This window comes from Pezoporus wallicus, unplaced genomic scaffold (genome assembly GCF_028554395.1).
Source record: "Pezoporus wallicus isolate ANWC-B61680 ecotype Strahan unplaced genomic scaffold, APGP_CSIRO_Pwel_v1 contig_4309, whole genome shotgun sequence".
NCBI lineage: Eukaryota > Metazoa > Chordata > Aves > Psittaciformes > Psittacidae > Pezoporus > Pezoporus wallicus.
The window spans coordinates 1,491,745-1,514,121 of NW_026638191.1; the positions used below are offsets into that span (position 1 = coordinate 1,491,745).

Below are 22,377 nucleotides of genomic sequence, written 5' to 3' on the forward strand. Positions count from 1 at the left end.
CGGGGCCGGACCGGCGGTCGGGACCTTCTCCCGGCGCTTCGGGAGCGCTGCCGGGCGCGCACCTCGCAGGAGAGCGGTGCTGCTCGGAGGTTTGTTACCCTAACAACCGGCCGGTTGCTCCGCGCAAGGACACGTCCTTCCGCCCCAGCGGCCGTTAGCGGAGGGTACACCTGCGCTGTCCCGCGCGGCAGCGGACAGCACGGGGCGGACCAGGGAGGCTCAGGGCAGACCAGAGCCGCCGGAGCGGTGACCTGGGTCTGTCGCTGTTGGCTGCACCGGAAAAGGCAGTGCACGCAAATCGGCCGCAGAAAATGGAACGTAAAGCGTGTCCCAGTAACGAAGACTCTGAATACTCAATAAATATCCCCAGAGTCAACAGAAGAGATTGACTTTTTCCTTGGCTTATGATTCCCAACACAAGATGCCCTGACTTAAGCTGCCAGAAATCTGTAGACAGAAGTGCTTGCTCATGTCTGAGCATGAGGTTTGGTAGGACTCCCTTTCAGGCCACATGTCAAGGTTTGCCAAGGTCTCACCGTGCCAGAAAACAGCTGTCCTGTGCAGACACTGAGCTGGGACTCAGCTGGGGGTACACTCCCTCACGTTCCCCATGTCACCACGTCTTGTGTCTTTGGAACGGGTTGCATCCCTGTTACGCAGCAGCACACAGCACAGACTACAGCAGGACCCTGCTGTGATGCCACAAAAACTGGAGATGGGCGGGTCACCATCAGAGCTCAGCCTGGCTAAAGCTTCCAGACTGGGCATCAGTCCCTGTGTTGCCCTGGGAGCTCAAGGACGCTCATCCATTCCAAGTTTTAAACCAAAGAGCCCAAGAAACCACCAGGCACTACGGTTCCCAGCCCTCTGAGGAACATCTGTATGGTTCAGTGGATGCTGCAGCAGACTAAACTGAAATTTTCCAACAAGTCATTCTTAGCGCTCTGCTTAGCAATTCCAGGTGCCAAAACAATCACCACAGAACCTGCTTTATACCCAAATCTCACTACTGACCCAGGAAGGATGAAAAATGTTCACAAGAAATGTTAGCAGGCCTAGCAACAGCTTTCCCATTTAAAGAGCTATTTTTTCTCTGTTGATTTCCTAAAGGAAAGGAACAACAAAAATCTGCTGCTCTAGTCAAATGTTTGTGTTGATTTTAGTGTTCTTAGGAAAATATTTTTGTGATCAAAGAAAGTTGTTGGCCAGATCTTCCCATAAGACATACCCTAGTTGTTTATAGTCCCATCTTTGCTGGTTTGGCCCTGCTATAAAAGGCAGGCAGTGAAGTTAAGTGGCAGCAGCTGTTAAGCCTGCAGATAAAAGCTGCCACCAAGTGTCCATCAGAAATAATTTTCCCTTATTTTCTTTTAAGCACATCCTGGAACCCTTAAACAAAGCACTTTGGTGCCTTACATTAAGGCAGAGAAAAAGATATCTTGTCTTTTTCTTAAAACTGAGCATGTGCTTAACTGTTTTGTTGAATAATAGCCAGAGCATTTCTTTACAAGTAGTCTGATCATGGTTCATACAATAATACATCAATTTTCTGTAGCAGCTTTTATATACAAGCCTGATAGCAGTAATTCTATTTTTTTTACAGTGTAAATCAAACCAGTAATATTATTTGAAAGAAAGTGTGTCAGTTCTTTGAAATCAAATTTCAATGAAATGAACATGGAATAGATTTGCAGAGCCTCATGTCCACGGCATCTGTTGATTTAAAGCTCTTGCATTTCCTAAATCTGAATTAATAAAAAATTATCTTGAGATTCCACGTGAAATAGAAAACTGTTCCATGTGATGTTGGGTTTAACTTTGCAGCCAAAAGACTTTGTTTTTCCAGAACGTGGTCCGTGTGTTTCACTCATTCCATTTGAAAACAAATTCTGATGTGTTAGAAGTTTCCTTCAGTAACTGCATTGATATTAAAAGTGAAAACAAATAATGTTTTCCTTTCTGCAGCATGGCTGTTAGCAGTCTCAAACAGTGTCTTTGATATCATAAAATATTCACAGTGACAAATTAGAGTAGTAATTCTGGACTTGATAAGAGCTCAGACATAGCCTTGAACCTTGGAATTGCTCTATTCCAAAGGAGGGAGTGCCAGCAAGGCCATGGACATAAACCAGGGGATCCAGAGCTGTTTTGATAGTCAAATGAGCAGCACACAGACATTATCATTATCTGGTTGATATTGTGAAAACTGACTGCAGCTACGGTGTATCATTTTCATCCAAACAGGATCAGTCAAAAACATCATTAGGTTCTGATATAACAGGTAAAGTTTGGGTTAAAAAACAGGCTTTAGCCACAACAGAACTGTGTTGATTTCATTTTCAAGTGTTTTGAAAGACTGACATAAAGATAAAATACCCTGGACATTTCAAAAGTAGGTTTGCATAGAGTTTATGTTGACTTCAAGAAGGTTTATGTTATTTTTCATCATTAGCAAGTCAAGGCACAGGGGCAGAGTCAGTGAAATTCACCGGTGAAGCTGAATTTGTAAGTTAACAGAATTGTCAATGTTTTCCCTTAAAAAACAGTTTAACTAAGCAAGTTAACATCTTTATCACTAGTGCTACCATTCTGGGTGCTGGGGCAATAAAACTGCTTTTAGGCAGGAAAACTGTCTGAAAACAGCAGAGAATACCAACTGCAAAGTGACCCTAAGTGGCTCATACGGCAAACCCCTATCTTACTGGCCAACATGAAGGGGTCAGAGGACACAGGCAGTCAGCTAAGGAAGCAATGCAGTGGAAATGCGGTGGTGAACAGACAGTCCCATGCACAGAGAGAGGCTGTTGCTGTCTCAACAAGGAGCTGGGCTACTCTTAGTTGAGCCTGGTTAGGAAAAGTGGGCTTTTTAGTCAAGTCTCAGGTGTAACACAAGCAGCATCTGCTCATGCCTGTACACATCAGGGGTATACTCCAAGAAGCCACTGGTGCATATATTCACCCCTCTACCCCACCTGCTACCAAAGGTAGAAAGAAACTTCTTTGGCACCCAACAAGGAGGTTGGTGCAAACAGGGACCACTTCATGCCAGCATAGGGCCCAGCACCCCCTGCTTCTCCTCCCCCAGGTGTGCAACCCAACTTGCTATTACCCAGGTGCCTCCCATTTCACCAGGGCCCCAGAGCTAAATGATGCTCAGCAACAGCTTGAGCATTATTTAAGCCAATTTGAGTACTCTTGCATAGTGAAGTAGTTTTTTTGTGGATAAGAAGGAGAAGTTTCTTCAATTCTGTTCCTCTGTGTTCTTCCATACTTTCTATTGCCCTCTGTTATTTTTGTGCATTTTTGTTACATGGTCTGTCTTACTGAACCTAGTTTTTCTCCTAGGTTGGTTTTCTGCTATGTTTAGAGAGAGATATCAGTGCAAAGCAAGGAGGTGCAGCTTTGAGCAGCAAGAGGTAAGAAGGGCCTTTTCTTCAGCAGCATTAAACTGGAATGATGTGATTTGTGGAGTTGTGCCTAAGTCTGCTTGTCCTGTTCTTCTTAAGAGTCAGCACTGGTGGGGCTGGGCAGGGAGGGCCTGATATACTAGTAAGAAAAACACGCAGGGGAGGATTCTGTGAGCTGTGCCCTTGCTTTGCTGGATTAGGCTTAGTCCAGAACCATTACCAAGCTGATCAGAGGCAGGGGGGTTCTCAGCTCCCACAGATGGCAGGGATGAAGGCAGGGTTGAGAGTAGGGCTGTACCTTCTATATGGGACTCATGGGTTTTGGAGAGCTTCAACCTGCTTTCCTTTGCTGTTAGTAGAAACAAGCTATGTACAATTGTTATTTTCATTTAGACAATGCTACTGGATAAGGACTGTCCTTGGAAACTAATTATTAAGCCTGGCTGGTATGAAGGCTTTAACCCCAGTGAGCTGCTGTTGGGTGTGTAGGCATGCCAGACTAATACTGAGACTGTGCAAGGAAAGAGCAGTATTACAGATAGCATTTTAGGCTTTAATAAAATATTGTTGCACTTCTGTGTAGCTTAAAGAGCCTGTTTTATTCAAAGACTTTTAAATGGTCACAGTTCCTAGCTCTCTGCTGATGCAGAGTGGTTTGGGTCTTGCCTTGGAACACTGAGAGCCCCAGGGGATGTTCATGAGCCTGTTGCAGCCCAGTAGCCTGAAACATCTGAGCTTTGTCCCTGAGAGCTAACATGAGGCACTAGCCAGTCCCCTCCCTGAATTTCCCCTTGAACCACATTATTCCCTCATCCCTGCTCCTTCCTGCTCTGAGTACTCACTTCCTTGTTCCTTCTCTTAACTAGTGGTTTATGTGTAAATCAGAATCTCTGTGAACATATCCCTCTTTGTTAGAGGCTTTCGCTTCTTGACCTGCATATCAAGCACCGGGGGACATGGCCTTTCCTGCACAGAGCTGCTGTGAGCAGGGAGGAATGTCGGGTTACAGCAATGCTGTAGTGTGGCATGGAGAGCTGTGCCTCTTGGGCTTGTACTGTCCTGAGGTAGCTCCAGTTTCTGCTGTTGGATATGTCTTGTTTCAAGTGCAGAAGTAGCCCTTGGCAGTGGAAAGGGGCTGCCAGGAGGTGAGACAGTGGGTATGGTGCAGAGAGCCACCAGCATCCATGTAGCCCCAGGGCTGTGTGATGTTATACATTATAATGTGGGCATGGTCCTCAGGGAAGTGGTGCTACTTAGGCAGCACAGCTTCCAGCTGTGACATCACATCATTGCTTTCCAGACACTGTGTACACCATGTCAATGGTTAATGTTAATTTTCCATAGTGAAATATCTCTGTTATTTTCTTTCCATTGCTAGCATTGAAATGTAGGGTTAAAAAACCTCCAAACCCTTGAGGTCCTTTTGTGCAGACCAGCCCTGAAGGGATGGAAAAGGGCTCGGGGGGGGGGGGGGGGGGGGCGGAGCTAAGCAGTCAGAAGCTGCACCAGGCAGGAGTTGTCCTTGGGTTCATCCAGTGCTGAGCACTTCCCACTCTGCAGATGTTTGTGCAGAGTGCTCAGGCAGTGTGAAATCAGAGTTGTGCCTGAGCTGGAAGTGTAGTGCTGCAAGGAAGTGGGGGTGGGTGTGGGATGGAGAAGGCTCTGTTGGGAGTCAAGACAAGCTTCTTTTGGTAGAGAAACCCACCTCTGCTTTGGAGGGGACCTGGCCAGGTATGTGTGTTCACAGCTGGGTCCATCCTGGTCTCTGATGAGACACCAGCTGAGCTTTTTCTCTGTGGCAAATTGAACACTGGAGGTGGTGCTCTTGCCTTTCCTTGCCTCCCTGTCCTGCCATGTTGGATGTCCTGGGGGGACTCATTTGTACCAAAACATGGTGCAAAGGGCAGTTCTGACCCTTGATGGCAAAGGGGGATGCTGCAGCATAAGGTCTGGCAGATGTGGACATTCCTCCTGTCTTCCTGGTGATATCTGCCCATGTGCTTGCCCAGCTACCACCATTCCCAGCTCTTCTCCTGCTGTGCCAGAGGTGCAGGCAGCTGTCTGGGCTGAGGTGAGCAGCCTGTGTGGGAGCAGTGCTGTCTTGAGGCACAGCTTGGCTGTGAAAACCGTAGCTCATTACTTGGTGAATTTCCAGAAATTTATGTTTCTGGAATAAAGATACTTTATGTAAATCTCAGTTTAAGTTTAAAATAAAGTAACTGCTTGGCTGGGGGATAATGTCAGCACAAACCAGAATGCAGCCTGAAGATGCAGAGGCAAGCCGGAATGTGGTGCTTTAAAATTCTCCCAAGTCTGAGCCAGTCACTTTGAGTTTTGTGTGGGATTCCCTCTCCCTTAAATATTTCAGTGATTGACCATGTAGTGACCCAGGCACACTGTAGCCTGCCAGCTACCCATCCCTCCCTTCTCTCCTGGGTGAGGCAGGATGAAGGGAGCTGCTTGAGATGAATCTTCTTACAGGATTGGGCCGAGTGGAGACATTTTGTTCAGCATTCAAGTTGCTCTTATGGCATTGTAAGATGAAATCCATCGTTTCCAGAGCAATCTGTGCAAGAACCCACATGTATCACATCGAACGTTCATGCCTCTTTCACAGAAATACTCATGATGTATCTGTAAATGTGTTCAGCCCCATGGAGGTTAAACAATCTGTAGAAGCTGTTCCACTCCCTCTTGCCTGCTTTAATTTATTAGTTTGGGTTTCCCATTGCTTGGAGGCAGCAGGTGCCTGGGGCTGAGGTTTGAGCTGTGCAGCACAGAGGGCAGCACTGTGACCCAGGGGGTGGCTGGGGCAGTTCCCAGGGGGACAGGAGGAGGCTGGGGCCAGCAGCCTGTGCTGCTCCCGTGGAAGGACCTGGCAGCACCCACACCGAAAGCAAGTGTGATGGCACTGAGCTCCTAGCAGGGAGCTGTGCTTCTTTATAACTTGTATTTTCATATACCAGAGTTCAAAGACTCATTTACAGGTTTTCCTTTTCACTAGAATAAAAAGGACACTGCCAGACAGTTAGTAATGTCTCTTGCTTCTCATCTGGGGAAACCAGCTTGTGTCTCTCTGAGAAGGCTGACACTGGGAGGAAGAGGCTCCCTGCTGGGGCCTTCCCTGCAGATAAGGGAAGACTGACTGGCTGAGCTGATCTAATTGCTCACTGCTGCTTCTTCTCCACCCTCCTCTTCTCAGCCTTATCCCCTGTGGTGCTCTTCCAGCCCTGGTATCTGCCTGGTGCCAAGGGGGTTCAGCTCAAAATCAATAGAGAACTAACTCAAACACAAATAAAAACCCAAACAATAATAATAAAACCCACCCCTACTTCCCCCCAGAAATACTTCAGGGAATGGATAATGCAGTGAATCAAGGGGGAAGAATGAGGAGAGAAGCAAGATCTGTATTTTGGCAGCAGTGACTAATTAAAGCTGTACTATGTCATTTCCCCTTTGGGTGCACCACAACTGGGTGGTGCTGTAGAGATGCGACATTCTCCTGCGTGTCCCACCACCTCCCTTGAGCTGCTCCTAGCATTGTACAGCTGCTGAGGGACCTGTGTTTGGGCAGAAACCTGTGTGCGCCTCAGTCCAGCTAAAAAGTGGGTCTTGCCCTCGCTGGACTGACAAGGTGGGAGTGAGGGGCTTGGCATGAAAGAGAAACACAGTTGTTGAACTGCTGCTGCCTTTGGGAAGCTGCCTGCAGATGCAGCCCAGGAAAGCCTGAAATGAGAGCACTTTGGAAAGAGAAATAAATTATCTGAGCAACCACTGTCAGGGAAAGGACATTTGCCATCTGGGTTAGCAGCTTTAGGGGAATGCACAGATCCTATTCTTCCACTTTGCAGGTTTCTGACACAGAGAGCAGAAAACGCTATGCATTCCCCAGCTTGCTGGGCTGGAGAGAGGAATATTCCCATTGCTCTGATACCTACAAAATCCATCCCTAAACCCAACAGTGTCTGTGGAATCTGTAACACAGTTTTGAAATACCTTCTGGGAAGCCACTTTAATGAACATCAAGACTATTCCAGCAGTACTTTTGTTCAGCTTTATTTTATAAAATGTACTTGAAAAGATTTTTGTAAGCTACAACACGGTTACAGTTAAATGCAACTACAGTTACTGTAGTCCACAAAAGTCATGCAGATATTTTCACTTGTAAAAGTAGAATTGATCTGTAAAGTCTATAATCCACTGTGGCTCAGAAGCCCATGGGTAGCTGACTTGCATGGTCCAGTTTAGATTCTGATTGCGGCTTATCAAAGACTGTCTGAAACCAGACACAGGACTTCAGTGTTGGTATATGGAGGCTGAAATCTGAGAAGCAGCAGTGATGCCCAGTGCAGCAGCTTGTGTCTTAGGGGGAGTCTTACCTTTAACCTTAAAAATGAGAGCTTTTTTGTGTCATTTCCTATTTAGACCAGATGCCTTCGCTTATCAGTGCTGCTTTGATGAGGCTGAGAGCTACTCTTACTTTTATAACTTCAGCTGACGACTTCCTGACTCTTAAGTAGCTGGTAAAGTGTAACTCTGTATTAAAAGGGTTTATTACTATTATAGGGTGTAGGGGGAGGAGGTGCAGTGATACAGTCTCTAACATCAGTGGCACTTCTGAGCACAGCCTTCAGGAAATGGTTGTTGGTTTCCAGGCTTTATAACAATAATATAATAAAGCATTCAGCGCCAGTATGTGAGTTACATGTCCATGGCATGTTGCAGAATAACCAGATGCAGGACTCCAGTGCTGGTACATGGAGGCTGAAATCTGAGAAAACACACTGGGTGGCTTCGAGACTGAGAGATCCATGAGGCTGCTGAAAGGCGAGTTGTGCTGGTCCTGTTACCCTATGGAGCAGTTGATGCCATCAAGTGAATATCTGAATAGCCAATACAGGTTGCTAGCACCAAAAATGTGGAATTGTATGATAATTCCACTCATGTCCATGTACAGGCTACACTTTGCTGGACTGAGGTCTCATGCATTTCCTGGTTTGTTTTTTTTTTTCCCACAGGTTAGTTTCTCATATTTCATTGAGATAATCTTGATCAGGATATATCAGGAAGCCAGTAAATAAGCTGTCTGTCCAGTAAGGATCATAAAAGAGCCCATTTTGTTCTGAGTAAAATATCTGCAGCCATACCTCATCCTCCTGTTTCAAAGAAAGGATGGTTGATCCGGAGGCAACATCATGGTTCCCAGTGTTTGCATCAAAAGTCTTAATCCGGTACTGCCCGTTGTGGACCAAGCCAATGGCCAAATGTTTGTTGGCCAAAGTGATATCATAAGTGAAGTAGTAAATACCTGGGATGCTGCATACAAATTTCCCAGTGGAAGCATTGTAATGTCCTCCCTCGTTCATCAGGATCCTGTCAAATTTGATGGGCAGCCTTTCCCTTGGGTAGCTCTTGGAGACTGCCACAGAGAAGGCAGACTTGGCTTTGTTGGCATTACAAGTACAGGGTCCTGGCAGTCCAGTCTCACCCTTGTTCCCTTTGGGCCCTTTTTTCCCAGGGGCCCCATTTTTTCCAGGATTACCCTTTAAACCCTTGGGCCCTCGTGGGCCTGCTTTGCCAATAGCTCCTGCTTTCCCCTTTGGGCCTGGTTTGCCGGGGTTTCCTGTCCTGCCTTGTGGACCTAGAAGATAAATAGCCTTGTAAATCTTTCAGTGAAAGACTCGATATGGCAAGTGGAAAGGTGTTGTGTCATTTCAACTGTGTATTTTCATTTAGGAGGAAAACCCTGCTAGTGAGAATCCCAATGAAATACCACCTGGGAGGCATCTGTCAGGACTGTTAGGTAGGTAGTTGGCATGATAACAGTGGGACTTGGGAGCAGGACAGCCTGTCCTTGGGGACCAAAAGGCTGGCTCAGTTATATGGCTCACTTGCAAAAAGGGAGATTAATTATAGAGCTAGCCAAGAACAAGCTTTAAATGTTTTTTCATGAGTGGGACAGGTTTATGAAGCTTTTGGAACCCAGCTTTGAGCAGATGGGATACTTTCATCTCCTGTCTCTTTTATTTTAATTTTTTTTTTTTTATTTTTACATTTAACATTAATCTGGTGTTAAAAAATAAACCAACAAAGCATCTAGGTGTAGTAAAAAGCCTGGCATATCTGGAAGATGAACCAGAGGACATACAGTGCAGGGACTGCCTTGAGATGGGAAGCCAGTTGTGCTGTCACAGTGATGCTGAAACTGCTGATTGTTGTGTGGCCTGATATAAGACAAATTACAGGGGTTTAAACCCTATCTTTTTAGCTGCTGCTGCAGCAAGACGAGTTAAATGCAGCTGTGGGTGGAAACCTGTTCTACAGATTCCCAGTTTTGGGGGTGGGAGAAGAGAATAAGGTGCAGCTTTGGCATGCTGATGCTATGCTGAATCAGGAGTGCACTCTAGTGTGGCAATGGGAAATCACTGTGTTCTCACCACAGCTGATCCTGATGCTTGCTGACTGTAAGGCTGGATTTAAATGGTTGTTGGCTTAAATAAGGGTGATTGTTTGCTTTGATTTAGATTCAGCATGGTCAGAGCAGTGCCTGTCACCCAGCTAGAGTGCTCTGGGCAGCAAGTGCTTGATTTTTTTCACCTGACTTTGTTCTACTTGAGAGCAGGAGTCAGAGACCACCACTTTGTCTTGTCTAGTGAGCATATATCAGGGAAAATGTCACTTCATAACAAAATGAAGCCAATAGGAATTGCATACGGCAATTAAGATGCTCTCAGCAAATAATGCAAGTCTGAACCCCCCAGGCAGGAGCTGACAAGTGTGAGATGTTGGAGGGGGGAGAGTGGAAATTTCTAGAAGTTTCCTATGAGATGTTGTCTGTGCTGGGGCTCAGATTTGGGGTGATGTGTTGCTGTTAACTGGGCTGTTGTAGTATTGCTTTTACATGTTACCCTTGTGTTAAGAAGTGCTTTTCTATTACCTTCATCTCCGTGCTCGCCTTTATCCCCATCCTTGCCGTCCTTGCCATCCTTGCCTGGGAATCCCATCCTGCCGACTGTCCCTGGAGCCCCGGGTGCACCAGGGGGGCCGGGTGGCCCAGGGGGGCCGGGCAGGCTGCACGCCAGCTGGGTACCTTCCTGCAGAGCTCCCTTGGCAAAGCCCCCCACGATGTGGTTTGCCACACAAGGCACAGTCCACAGGAGGAGGACAGCAGAGATCATGGCGCAGCCTGTAAAAAGGAGATGGGATGTGGCTGTTGTGTTATCCAGCACACGTGGGTATGGAGGTGTCCCCTCCACCAGGACTTGCATGAAAATAGGAGATAATTTGGTGTAAACCTCCTCAGTGAGACCTGCTCTGCAGCTGGGTTTCCTTATCAAGCACAAAATCCATAGCATGATGCAGGGCTGAATTTAAGCCCCATCCCTGGCAGTGTTCAAGGCCAGGCTGGAAGGGGCTTGGAGCTACCTGGTCTAGTGGATGGTGTCCTTGCCCATGGCAGGGAGTTGGAACTGGATGAGCTTTAACGTCCCTTCTAAACCCAAACCATTCTATGATTTAGAAGACAGGCTTGTGGAGGCTTTGGGCCAAGGCAGTCCTTACTGTGTTTTGCCTGGCAGTGCACATTGAGCCTCTTAGGTAGCATAAAATGTTCTGTTCTTCACCACAATTCATTTGCACGGCACTGCACAACCTGCAGCTGAATCAACCACCGAGTCTGGCTTGGTTTTGGGGTGCAGCTGCCCCTGCAGCCGTGACCAGCCCCACTGGTGGGTTTTCAACTTGTCACCATGCTGAGCTGCCTCTGGGGTGGCAATAGCTCCATCTTTCTTTGTTACTACCATTCACTTGGAAAGATAGGTAACTGTTAAAACACTGGCCTGTGTTGGTCTCCTGGCTCTGTAAATTGAGCCACGGCTTGAAGTATAGCAAATGCCAAGGGCTTTTTTGGAACCTTCATTCACAGTGGGGGGCTGAGCCTCCTGGGCTTGTCTTACTCCACTCCTGGGTGGGGAGATAGTGATAGAAAATAATTTCTAGAGTAAAGCTATTCCCATGAAGAAGCTAATGATGCAGAGCAGATATTATATAGTAAAATGTCCCTCTGGATGTCTGTGCATGGAGTTGGTTTGCAAATAGCTGTGCTTCATGTGCATCTCCTGAGTAACTCCACTGCATCTTGAAATATTGCTAAGATGCATCAGCAGCTTAGAGAAGATGCTCAAAATCAGGCTGATTGATGAGGGCCCATCTTCATGCATGACCCATCTGAAACTCTGGGTATTAGAAATGTTTAAAATAGAATTAGGTTTCTGCATATGGCTACAGATGGAGTACAAAAAAAAGACATTCCCCTATACAGTATCAGTTTCTGACTATCCATGGGTAAAGGTGCTCCTGCCATCCCCTCCTCAGAACAGAAGGCCTCCCCATGCCTGGGCTGAGGATTTTCTCCTCCGCTTGCTTTGCTGGTGAGGGAGGTTATGGCCACAGCCACCAGCTTCCCAGCAGGGCTGGTGCTCCCTGGTGAGTACTGACCATAGACTGATGGAGTTGGGCTCTTCTCCAGCTGTATGAATATGGAAACAAGCTGGTGGGGTGATGAAAGGCATCCCCTGGCCTAATTTCTTTCTTTCAGCTTCTGTAGGTGGAGTATCCCTTGGAGAAATGAGGTACGAAGCCTAAAACTGTCCCATACGAATCTGTGGCTGGTTCACTGTTTGCATAATAGCTTTTTGATTAGGAGAGACCATGCTAAAGCCAGAGGATTTTCTTTTCTTTGGAAGGAATTAGCCAGGTATTGCTTTGATGCAACTCCTACCCCAGGGTGAAGAGGTGTGCACTCTGATGGACAAGACTCCTTTAAGTTTTTTCCCTTATTACAGCTACCTCTGACAGTAGAGGGTTAAGTATTTTACAAGAATCATCAGTTTGCATGGGCTTTCTTATCACATGGAATCATAGAATGGTTTGGGTAGGAAGGGACCTCCTGAAGTCCTGCTAATGAAATACAGAATATAAGCGATGATTGCGAAGCAAGGAAACTGCCTTTCACACATTTCTTCAAGCTTTGGTGCTGGAGCAAATTTGGAGTTAAACAGAGATGAAACAGAAGATGAGCTGGGATATTCCTGCCTTTCAGTCTGTTGGTGGTCTTCTGGTCAGGCAGGGTCCTGCCTGGCATTACGTCAAATACTGTGAGGCTTTAGCATCTCCCCAGCGGTGTTATGTTTAACTCCTGCACTGGAAATGAGATTCTTTAAGTATTGTATAAATTTCATGTTGGTCTTAGCGCTCTTATCCTTCTACTGGCTCCTGAAGGGGGTGGAAATGCACATTACATGCTCCACATCCAGTGAGCAGTGTGCTACATACTAATGCTGAGTGGGAGCCCTCAGTTCTGCAATATGTATAATTAAGAACATGCAGAGGAGTAGGAAATGCAGAACAGATCACCAGGCTGGATTTGGCTGTTAAGCCATTTTGTTCTTCGGTGCTATTTTGCTTTCCTTATACCTCAGTTTACTTGGTGCTGGTGAAAAGTGTCAGTTTAATGGCCTTGTGAGAGAGAACTCACCAGCCAGTATTAATGTGGACAATTGAATATGGACGGTTATGAAAAGGGAAACAAAATGTTAAAATGCCTGAGGACTGGGGAGGTCCAAAGGAAAGCTGCATCTCTGCTTCCCAGTAACCACCTCAAATGGGGTGGAAGTGAGAGGTGTCTGGAGGTGGATGACGCTGAGAAGCTGTGGCAAGGAAAAATGTCATTGTGGAGCATAACCTGCAAAAAAGCTGGGACTGCTTCATGGAGAGAAAGAACAGGCAAGAGGGAGCACAGGGCAGGAGGGCAGCTCCTTCTCGTAATGCTTCTTACCATAAGTACTACTTCTACCTTCAGACAGCCCAGCTAATTGACCTGATGGGATAAAAGCAGCAAACACAAAATGCCCCGAGGCTGGGAAGTTAGTAGTACCGGTACTTGGATGGAAGGGGAGTATTGGACTACCTGGATCCGTGCTCTGACATAGCTCCCGAGTCCATGTTAATTAACGGCTCCACAAGAACATTACATCCCACATCACAGCAGTGCGTGGGATGCAAAGTACAGTCACATTCACAAGAGGATCTATAAATAACCTCTTAAAGAAATCTCTTCAAAAGAAAACAAACCTCATGCTGTTCCACCTTAAAAGGAAAATTGCTCCTCGATGTAGAATGACTGATGAGCTCCAAAAAGCAAACTGGAAACAGATCAGCATCTTTCCTCTTGGCAGCATGGGCGGCAGGCCTGGCACTGGAGGCCATGCAGCCTGCTTTCAGCTGAGGTCTTACTTTTCTAATGACAATTAATATCTTTGTTAATAGGGCTTTGGAGGCTTTTTGACTAGAACTGGTGCCTGTTGTGTGTGAGCGTGTGCTATGCCCAGGGGGTCACAAGCACTGACTGGTGGTGGAGGGGAGGAGAGCAAACCCTGCGTTGTCTGAGCACAGGGACTGGGAGTTGGCTGTAGGAAAGGGACTGCTGCTGAAATGTGAGTGTTCAGCTCCTCAGCGCTGGGGCAAAGCACGCTGGTACTGAGCGCAGACTTCAGTATGGGGAAAAAAGGCTGGACTGGCTTCACATAAGCTCTAGCTTTGGTGTCTGCAGCATAGGCATGGCTGGCCAGGCTTAGGGCTACAGCTTCTCCCCAGCAGAGCCTGCAGCAGCACTAGGAATTGCTTGAGGTTGTCAAGTGCATTTATGGTGAGCTTGGGCCTTCATGTGTGAAGTGCCTCTCCCTCGGTGAGATCAGATCTCAATGCTTTTCTTCCCAATACTTAAAAATATCTATTGAGTCACTCTGAAACTGTCTTCTGAAGTATTTAGCAGCAGTAGTGCTTTCTAGGTTGCTCTGAAGAAGACCCAGCCCTTGGGCTCATGAGGTGACGCAGCTCGTGGTGGGCACGTGATGGTCACAGGCAGCAGTGAGTTGCTCTGAGGGTCTTGGAGGAAAGACCCCTTGAGCTCCCAGTTGGTAGGTAGGCCTTGGCTGAGACCTCATGTTCTGATCATAGCTGATCAAACCTCACCCAGAGAGGAGAGGCTCCAAACTGCTGCAAATGTTTGGGCCCTGAGGCAGTCCTGACCTGCAGCTCCTGCTTCTCATGGCCACTGCAGCCTGGGGGAATGCTTGCTGCTGCTGAGGGGCCTCACAGGCAGGAACCTAGGGGACACATCTCTTGCCATATCTGCCCTATGGCTTTGGCTACCAGGACATCCCTGTTCCACATGGCTCCTGCAAGCTCCGGTGTGACCACCCTCATCCCAGCCCTGCTACAGTTTTGCTTCTTGAGCCACTTCACAGTTTAGAAGCCAGGCCGATTCTATAGATGTGTATGCATCAAATAGGTGTGTCTGTAAGTGACAGTTTTGCCTATAAGAATGAGATGAAAGTGCAAAGGATCTGTTGTACTTTCTGGTGCTTACAGGTCAGCTGGTCTGAACTCCCGTGAGAGGGAAAATCCCTGAGGGTTTGCAGATGTGGGCTGGTTTGGAGGCATGCACAGTGGCTGGGTGGTGATTTTTGGCCAGGGAAGTCAACCTGTGCCATGCAGTGATGGTGTGTGCCTGTCCATGGGGAGGAGAAGTGTAGAAGGGGAGAGGAGACTGTGAGGGGATTGCTGTGCAGAGGAATGGAGGATGATAGTCTGATAACCTGAGAGGGGGGGACCCAGCAGCAAACAAGTAACTGTGACATTCTACTCTGTTTCCTTTCAGTACTCTTAAAGACACTTAAACGGAACAATGATCTTCCTACTTAACAATTTCCCAGCATACCTCAAGGTGTCCTAATTAGTCTTCAAAGTAATCACTATCCCTGTGAGCCTAATTCTTGGCTCTGGTGGTTGCCCTGCAGTGTCCCCGAGGTAAAAGCACAAGAGCTCTTGGGCCCATGGGGCTGATGTAGATAAAATGAGGTGTGCTGCTGGTTACAGCAGCTGAAATGAGTGTATTTAATTTCTGATACAAGTCAGTGCAGTAGTTATACCAGATATGAGTTTGATCTGTTATCTGCTATTATCTGCTATTGCACAGAGCAATGCCAAAGGAGACGAAGGAGAGCGATGCCTCTTCTGTGCCTGAACCTGCATCACCGTCCACGCTTTAGGCAGCTGGGGATGCCTGTGCAAACCTTTCATCCTGAGCTAAAGCCCCGTTACAGAACCTTCTGACTGGAATGAGGGCAAAGGGAGAGGCTGTGGTTTTGGCTGTACGGGGTGGGTGCTCCCAGCAAAAGTCTGAGGAACTTTTCTTCCTCGAGTGCTTCTGTAAGTGGCAACTGTTGCCGTTATGGATTCATTCCTGTGCAGGTTGGAAACCTGCGTGCTCAATGATCTAGACCTTATTTGGTCAGTTTTCGAAGTTAAGGTTGAGAGGAGGGAGGGGAAGAAACAAAAGGCAAAGTGAATCTACTCACCAGGACTGATCCCTTCAGTGAGATCTTGACAGGCGCTGGAAACCACTCAGCTTTAAGCAGCTGTTTTGCTGCAGAGCCCGAGCCCGTCCGGCCGCAGCAGCGTCCTTCGAGGGGTCTGCGTTGTTGACCTGGGTCTGTGTTCTTTAAGGTTTCACTCCTCTTTGTGCGGGTCGCGGGCTTCCTGCAGCAGCGCCAGGTTCTGCCTCAACGTTGCCAAAGGCATATTTTTATTATTGTGTAATGGGTCTGCGCCTCTTCCTCTGTCACGTGGCACAGGGAGAAATTTTTACGCACATATGGCTGGAAAGCTCTTGATGCTTGGGGAGCTTTTCCCTTTCTCTCTCTCCTTGTGTGAAAGGCTCAGGAGTTCCCTGGATCATTTCTGACTGATTCTGCCCCTCTCTGCTGTAGCTGCTGCCAGCATGAGCAGAATTCATAAGAGGATGGATAATGTACATCAAAGTAGGGAGAAACTCCGGTGCTTGATCCTGAAGCATTAGCAAGGAGAGCAAACCTTGTCCTAAGGGTGGAAACTCGCTTCTAAAACAAGTTAGACAAACAGGTAATGGCAGATCATTCCAGGCTTGTATTGAAGGAGGTTGTGAAGCAGCATCTTTCTGAATGAGAATTTGGAGAGCAAAGTCCCTCAGCACTGCTACAGGTGGATGTGCGAGACAGAACATGGAGACACTGCCACAGGGGTGGCAGGAATGCTTCTGTCTTTGGAAAGGGTTGGAATTTAGTTTTAAGCTTGCAAAGTAATTACAAATCCCCTAGCAGTTGCTTGAGGTAAGGCAGTAAAACCAGAAACGGTGACTGCAACTTTAGCTCTGCTAACACAGTGTTGAGTTGCAGTAAATACCCATCCCCTTGTTTCTCTGCTGCAGCAAGTCACGGTGTTGATATCCCAGCTTATACCAACCCATTAACCCAGATTTTGGGTTTAAATGTGTTTTAAAATGGGTTGGAAAGGTTTGCCTTTCAACTCTCAAAATTGATGGTGCTTCCCTCCCTGGGGAGGTGCAGAGTGACAAACTGGGAGTAAAGAGTTTGCTGCCCACCCCTTCCCTCCTTCCCAGCTTTGCAGGATGCTCTGTGATGCTGCTGGCGTTGATATGGATCAGACTGGTCTTTTGAAGTGGCTGATGGGGAAAGCCTAGGCAGGAGTTGTGAGATGATGCAGAGGTACAGCCTGGTCTGATGGGTGCCTGGGCTGGCAGCATGAGAGGTGATGAGGGACCTGTCATCCTGCTGGGAGGGCAGCCATAGCCCTGGGGCCATCATCACCCACACAGAGCAGGGCACTGGTGCTCCTGGCTGCAGCCTGTGAGTGCTGGTTGTGGGTGTGTGGATCCTGCTCTGCCCAGCCAGGATCATGTGCAGGACTTGGGACGGATGTGTGCTTGGTGGCAGCACTCCAGATCCTGCCCTGCTGCTCTCCAGCCAGGGAGTGTTTTCTGCTCAGTGCAGATATCAGCTGGCTGGGAGAACGCTGGAAGTATCATTCCTTACTCTGCCAGAATTCATCCTTATCGGAGTTGTTGTGGGGTTTTTTAAGCTTTTGTCTGCACTTGCTGTCAGAACATGGTGGGAATGGATATAAAGTGAAAATGAAGTACACATACGGCTTGTTTGTGAGCTGTCATCAGTTCAGCTGCTCCTGGGAGGGGTGGGAACATTGGGCAAAGAAGCATAGGGCTGTTTTTGTGCTGTGCGGATGGTCCCACAGCAGTTCAGTGCCATTGAACAACTCCCCTCCCCAAACCCACACAATCATCACCTTAAATCTCACTGGGATAAAGGCTGTTTCAGAAATGCTGCCATATGGCTGCAGAGCTCTGGTGTGCCTGTGGGAGCTGTCTCCAGGCCCACTGCCCATTGGCACTGGGGGGAGCACTTATGGGGACACCCCAGGCACAGGCTCTGAGAACTGTTGTCCCCTGGAGCAGCTCTGGTGATCAGTCAGGTATGAATTCTCGCTGTTTGCCTGTTTCTATAAGGTTTGTAGGAAGCTGGTTCTCTTAGAGAAGCTCTTCCATTGGTGCGTGGGGCTGGAGTCAGCCAAAAGGCTCAAGGCGTTGCATGTGCACAGGTCTTGCCCCAGGTTTCTTATGAAACCAGAGGAGAACTTTCTGTGAGCTTTGCTAGAGTGCAGTTGGATTGGCCTGGGCAGCCACAGAGGTTTCCTCAGATGCTCACAGTGTTGAGAAGAAAAAGCTCTTATGCTTATCCCAAACCTGCCCCGTGGCAGCTGTGCCAGAGCACCAAGGTTTTGAGATGGGTGTGAAACAGGCCAGGGATGAAATGATGCTTGAAAATACAGCAGTCCTGCCAGGCAATTCCAGGTGTGCCTGGGGTTTCTGTGGTTACTGGTGATTTTGTGCCCAGATCCACAGCGTGTTGAAGGCAGCAAGTGCCTGACCTAGTTCAGCGGTGTGGGAAGAGGCAGCGCTGGGAAGCTCCTGCCAGGCACATGGAAAATATGTCTGCGCTGCAATGCTGTGCTGAGCTCACCCGGGGTCCCAGACGCTCTGCTGCAGAACATGCTTGGCAGCACACTGTGTTAAACAAACAACTGCCCGTCCACAATGAAACGGAGCAGCCCTGAGATTCCATTCTCAGTTCATTTTGTTTCAGATAGACAGTGGACCGTGTCCCTTCTGTGCTGCTTTTTAGCAACAGCCTCCCTGCCGTGACTAACATGGTTTTTACCAGTGAGCATGGGGAAGGCGGCTCAATGCCGCAGTGCAGGAGCTGGCTCGGGCTGATCTCACCTTGCATGTCCACAGGGGCCTGTCATCGGACGGGGTGGTGGGTCCCCACTGCTGGGGCCTGTTGTGGTGCTCCCTCCTCAGCAGTGAAGCCATCCTGCCTGTGCTGCTGTTTGTTGTCCCCACACCAGCCTCACCTGGACTGGGCGAAGATCCTGTGCCCCTGCCTATGCCTCTGGCACAACACACTCTGGTGTGCTCATCTTGTTGTTCATGTGGCGAGGGGAAGGTGAATCATCCAGCACCTACAGAGTAAAAAGTGTAGTTTTAGCTGTGTTATCACCTGAACATGTGCTTGGGGTAAGAAACGTGCGTGCCCAAAGGTGGGTAACCACATCCCAGCGAGGAAGGATCTTCCCTTGTTTGCTTTCTGAGTGCTGATGTGTCTCACCATTACAGATACTGACCTTGCCGCAACGACTGTAACCAAATAAAATGACTCAGCAAATGCCAATCTAACTGCAGTTCACCCAGGAGTTGGAGACAGCCTGAAATAACAGCCTCCCCATTGCACTGGGCAATGGCAATGGAGTGTCTCTCTCTTCAAAGATGAGTGTAGGTGCTTTGGGTGGGTGTTTTTCAGGTCCTAATGGGAGGGGAAAAGCATTTTTCTGCCCCACAGGCCGCCTGGTTTAGTGTGGAATGGTGATTTGAGTGATTTTTATTGCCCTGCCTAAAAGGAGTTTGAAGTCTGTGAGCAGTCTTCAGAGAGTGATTGTCCCTCTCCAAAAGCCCCCATAAAAACAAATCAAATCTCTGTTTAAACCTAAAGGATGCCCTTGAGACCATTAGCTCTGCTTAGGCACTGCAGTCCTAACCCATTAAGATAAAAATAAATAGAGCTTATTTTAGGAAGAGGGAAGTGGGAACCAGCCCAAGCAGGAGTGAGCCACAGCAGGCGCAGTGCAGATGTGTTAGGGTTGGGTTTTTCTTTTGTCTCCTGCACCTTCAACTTCAAAGTGAAACTCAGCAATCTTTTTAATTTGCCACAATTGGCTCCTGCCTTAGTATCTAACAACATAGTTGGACAAGAAAAGATTCTTCTGGAAATGCCACGTATTTCCCAAATACAGATTAGTCTGTAGCAGCAATCCCAGTACCTGGGGACATGGGCAGCATTTGCCCAAGCCGGGACAGCCAGTGACAAATACCACTTACCCATGTCACGGTACAGTGCCTCTGACCTTCAGGGCAAAGCAGCATGTCCCAGAGATGAATGAACGATTACTCGTGTTGCATGCAAGCAGCGACAGTCTGTGCAGAAAGTAATAGCTACAGAGAAAATCCCTGTTCCTGCTGCTGCTTCCCAAGCAGACAATTTTGCTTTAGAGCTGGCTTTTCTGTTCTCAGAAAACTGACAACAGGCTAAAAATTAAGTCTTTCAGCCACTCCTCAAGTATTGAGAAAACATGAGTGTATCAGCAGAATATACTGCAGGGCTGTGCTGCCTCCTGGGTGTTAAAACCCCCAGTGCTTTTGCTTCTGCACATGCCAAAGCACAAAGGGGCAGCTGAGGAAACCCAGGAGCCAGCTGAAGGCATCATTTTCCTCCCTCAGCTTGGGTCTCATGCAGCCCAAGGGCTGATGGCATCATCTCTTCCCAGTGAGGATGTGCAAAACCCAGAGCAGTGCTCACATGAAGCACCTTCTCCACTCCTGCTGATCTAACAGCTGCCCTGTTAACAGGGTGCTGCAATGGGTGATGTCAACCCCAGCCTTTGTGCTCCAGTGTCTGCTCCCCAGTACACTGGTAGCACACATTGTAGCAGCTTGTGGGTAAAAGCAGCAATGGGTTAAAACTCTGCTGTGACGTGGTGCTGGAGCTCCAGGTCCAGCTTTATATAACAAATTGAGAACAAATGCATGTGCAAATGTGATAAGGCTGAAAATGCATCTGAAAACAAGTCCCACTCACAGGAGAGGTGATGGGAGATGACAGAGCGATGCGCATAGGACCGTGCTTAGATCCACATGCCATGCAGATGAGTGGCTGGGTGGAGGCTGATTCTGAAATGCTTTGGAATTACTTTTAAGACTTTGTAGGCTGGAAATTCTGGGTTTGTGAACCTGTCTGCTCAGCAAGGTTTTCTTAGGCACAGTGAATTTCCCCTCTGTTCCACCGAGGTCTGAAATGTGCTAGTATCTTGCACAAAGCAAAAATTATCTCTGTTACTGACCTTGGTGGGTCATCTAAGAGATGTGAACAAATCTGTTTCATGTAAAATAACTAGTCTGAGTTAGAATGATATTTCTGTCTATTTCTTTGTTACATTTGATGAAAGAGGACTGCTAACAGAGCAATGGGGAGTTGCCTGCATGTAGTTCAGACCAGTGTTTTGGCCTGTATGGAATAACTCAAGTTATACCCAGAAGTGACAGGGAAAACTGCAGTTACTAGGTTGTAGTAGGCACTAGAGGGCACAGAAAATTGTCTGTTTTGCTGTTTCTTTATCCTAAAAGTTGAGCTCCATTTCATCCTTAATGAATTGCTATCATTCCTGCTTTTTTTCTGGTCCCTCAGCAGCCTAAACCAATTACATTCACATAGAACAGTGCATCTCTAACTCTCTCAGGAAAGCCGTAAGTATCCACTTACAAATGAAGGTGGAGACTGTAAAAGAGCTACCTTCTGGCACGCCTTGAAAGGCAACGCAGACTGCTAAAGTTTCCAACAAAAAATAAAGGAGAACACTTTAATCTGCATGTTTTAAACATGCAGACATCTACACATCAGCTAGCTGGCTCAGTGTGCAGCCTGAGCATGCCTCAGACACCCAGAACTCAACAGGATGAAAAATGAGGCAGTCAAAGCACTTGTTGAAAACGGAGTTGAGGAAATAATGTCTGAGCTTTGCCAAGGGCCAGATTCAGAGAAAGCTGCTGGCTCTGTTCTGTACCACGATTTGAGGATTTGACTGGTCTGTGTTACCAGGCTAAGGTGTTTCCTGTCACCTCGCCTCCTTGTGCATGCGAAACCAGTTCTCACTTCAGCTACCTCTGCTAGAGTATGCTTGTTTTCACTGTATGTTCAGTTTTGCCCAAGCTAGCCTACAAACTCGTTTCACATTTATTTTAGAAAGAATTCTTCTTGTGCAATAGGGAATATGCAGTCATACTGCATGCCAAATTCGAGGGGAAGCAGATGGAGGAAAATTAATCCTCATGATCAGATCCACAGTGTTCTTTAACATTTAACCTTTATGATATAAATAAGACAACATGTTTTAAGTTTTGTCCTTTAACCGTTGAATCTGATCCAGACGAGATCTACTCTGCATCATTCACAAGCTCAAGGAACTGTATTTTGTATAAGATTCCGCTGATTGTTTTACCCCTCAGAGCTGCCTTTCTGCTTCTCCAGAGGAAACTGGTCCATCTTCCCCATCCTCTCTCCCTTGACAGGGCAAGACAGGGCATGCCCCGAAGTCAGTTACAGTCATGTCTTTGGGTACTGAAAAGCAAAATCCATGCGCACAAGTGTATGCTCAGGATGGAATTCAGGATGTTTATTGGTAATAAACAGATCTCCCTATAGTACTGAACATGTTATATTGACTTCCATGTGAACCTTTAATTCTTTCCCCATTTTTCTCTTGAACATAAGAAAAATACTCACTAAACAAGCATCTAAACCCAAATTTTACAGGCTGTCTAGATCAGTGAATTATTGGTTCTGCATTCTAAATTGCTCTTTTCAGGGTTATTTCTGAATTGCCTCCTACATAATCAAGTCTCCAGCTTTTAGAAAGCCATCTTCATAACTCAAGGAACTGCTATCAT

General features: G+C 47.3%; 1 protein-coding gene across 1 annotated transcript; it reads right to left on the reverse strand.

The window, feature by feature from the left end:
* Nucleotides 1-7,313: 7,313 nt before the first annotated feature.
* Nucleotides 7,314-16,214, reverse strand: C1QTNF2 (C1q and TNF related 2). Its single transcript, XM_057409852.1, has 3 exons — nt 15,827-16,214; nt 10,345-10,593; nt 7,314-9,048 (listed from the first exon to the last, which is right to left on the reverse strand). Exons 2-3 carry the CDS (start codon nt 10,583-10,585, stop codon nt 8,435-8,437), a joined length of 855 nt encoding a protein of 284 aa, XP_057265835.1. The 5' UTR covers nt 10,586-10,593; nt 15,827-16,214; the 3' UTR covers nt 7,314-8,434.
* Between the last annotated feature and the right edge of the window lie 6,163 nt (nt 16,215-22,377).